The sequence below is a fragment of the Penaeus monodon genome, chromosome 28 (assembly GCF_015228065.2).
Source record: "Penaeus monodon isolate SGIC_2016 chromosome 28, NSTDA_Pmon_1, whole genome shotgun sequence".
NCBI lineage: Eukaryota > Metazoa > Arthropoda > Malacostraca > Decapoda > Penaeidae > Penaeus > Penaeus monodon.
The window spans coordinates 33,791,531-33,791,844 of record NC_051413.1 but is presented as its reverse complement, the minus strand read 5'-3'; the positions used below and the strand labels follow the sequence as shown (position 1 = coordinate 33,791,844).

Below are 314 nucleotides of genomic sequence, written 5' to 3'. Positions count from 1 at the left end.
TAGATAGATAGATAGATAGAGAAAATAAGAAACCGTACTCAATTATCGCTCATACATTATCGACAGGTATCGTGGACTTGCATTTCAGTCCCCTTACTACTTCCACCTTTCCTACATCGAACTCTGTCCTTTCAGCAAAACCATGGTGGCCGTGCGGTTCCACGGGCGGCGGCTGGCCATGGGCGCCGTCCTGGCTGTGGCCACCCTGGGCGTGTACCACCTCTGCACCGTCAACTCTCTTCAGGACCAACGCGACCGAGTGTTGCTTAGGTAAGGAAGGGCGTGAGGCCTCCTGACGAAGGCTTTGGGGTTCC

The 314-nt window shown here is 53.8% G+C and overlaps 1 protein-coding gene across 1 annotated transcript in view; it reads left to right on the top strand.

Annotated features, from left to right (window-relative positions):
• LOC119590992 overlaps nucleotides 1–270 on the top strand; it is a gene marked incomplete at its 3' end in the record, with an annotated part of 9,349 nt that extends 9,079 nt beyond the window's left edge. The window contains 1 exon segment of the mRNA XM_037939725.1: nucleotides 136–270. Within this exon segment, the coding sequence (XP_037795653.1) occupies nucleotides 136–270 (135 nt within the window).
• Nucleotides 271–314: the final 44 nt, after the last annotated feature.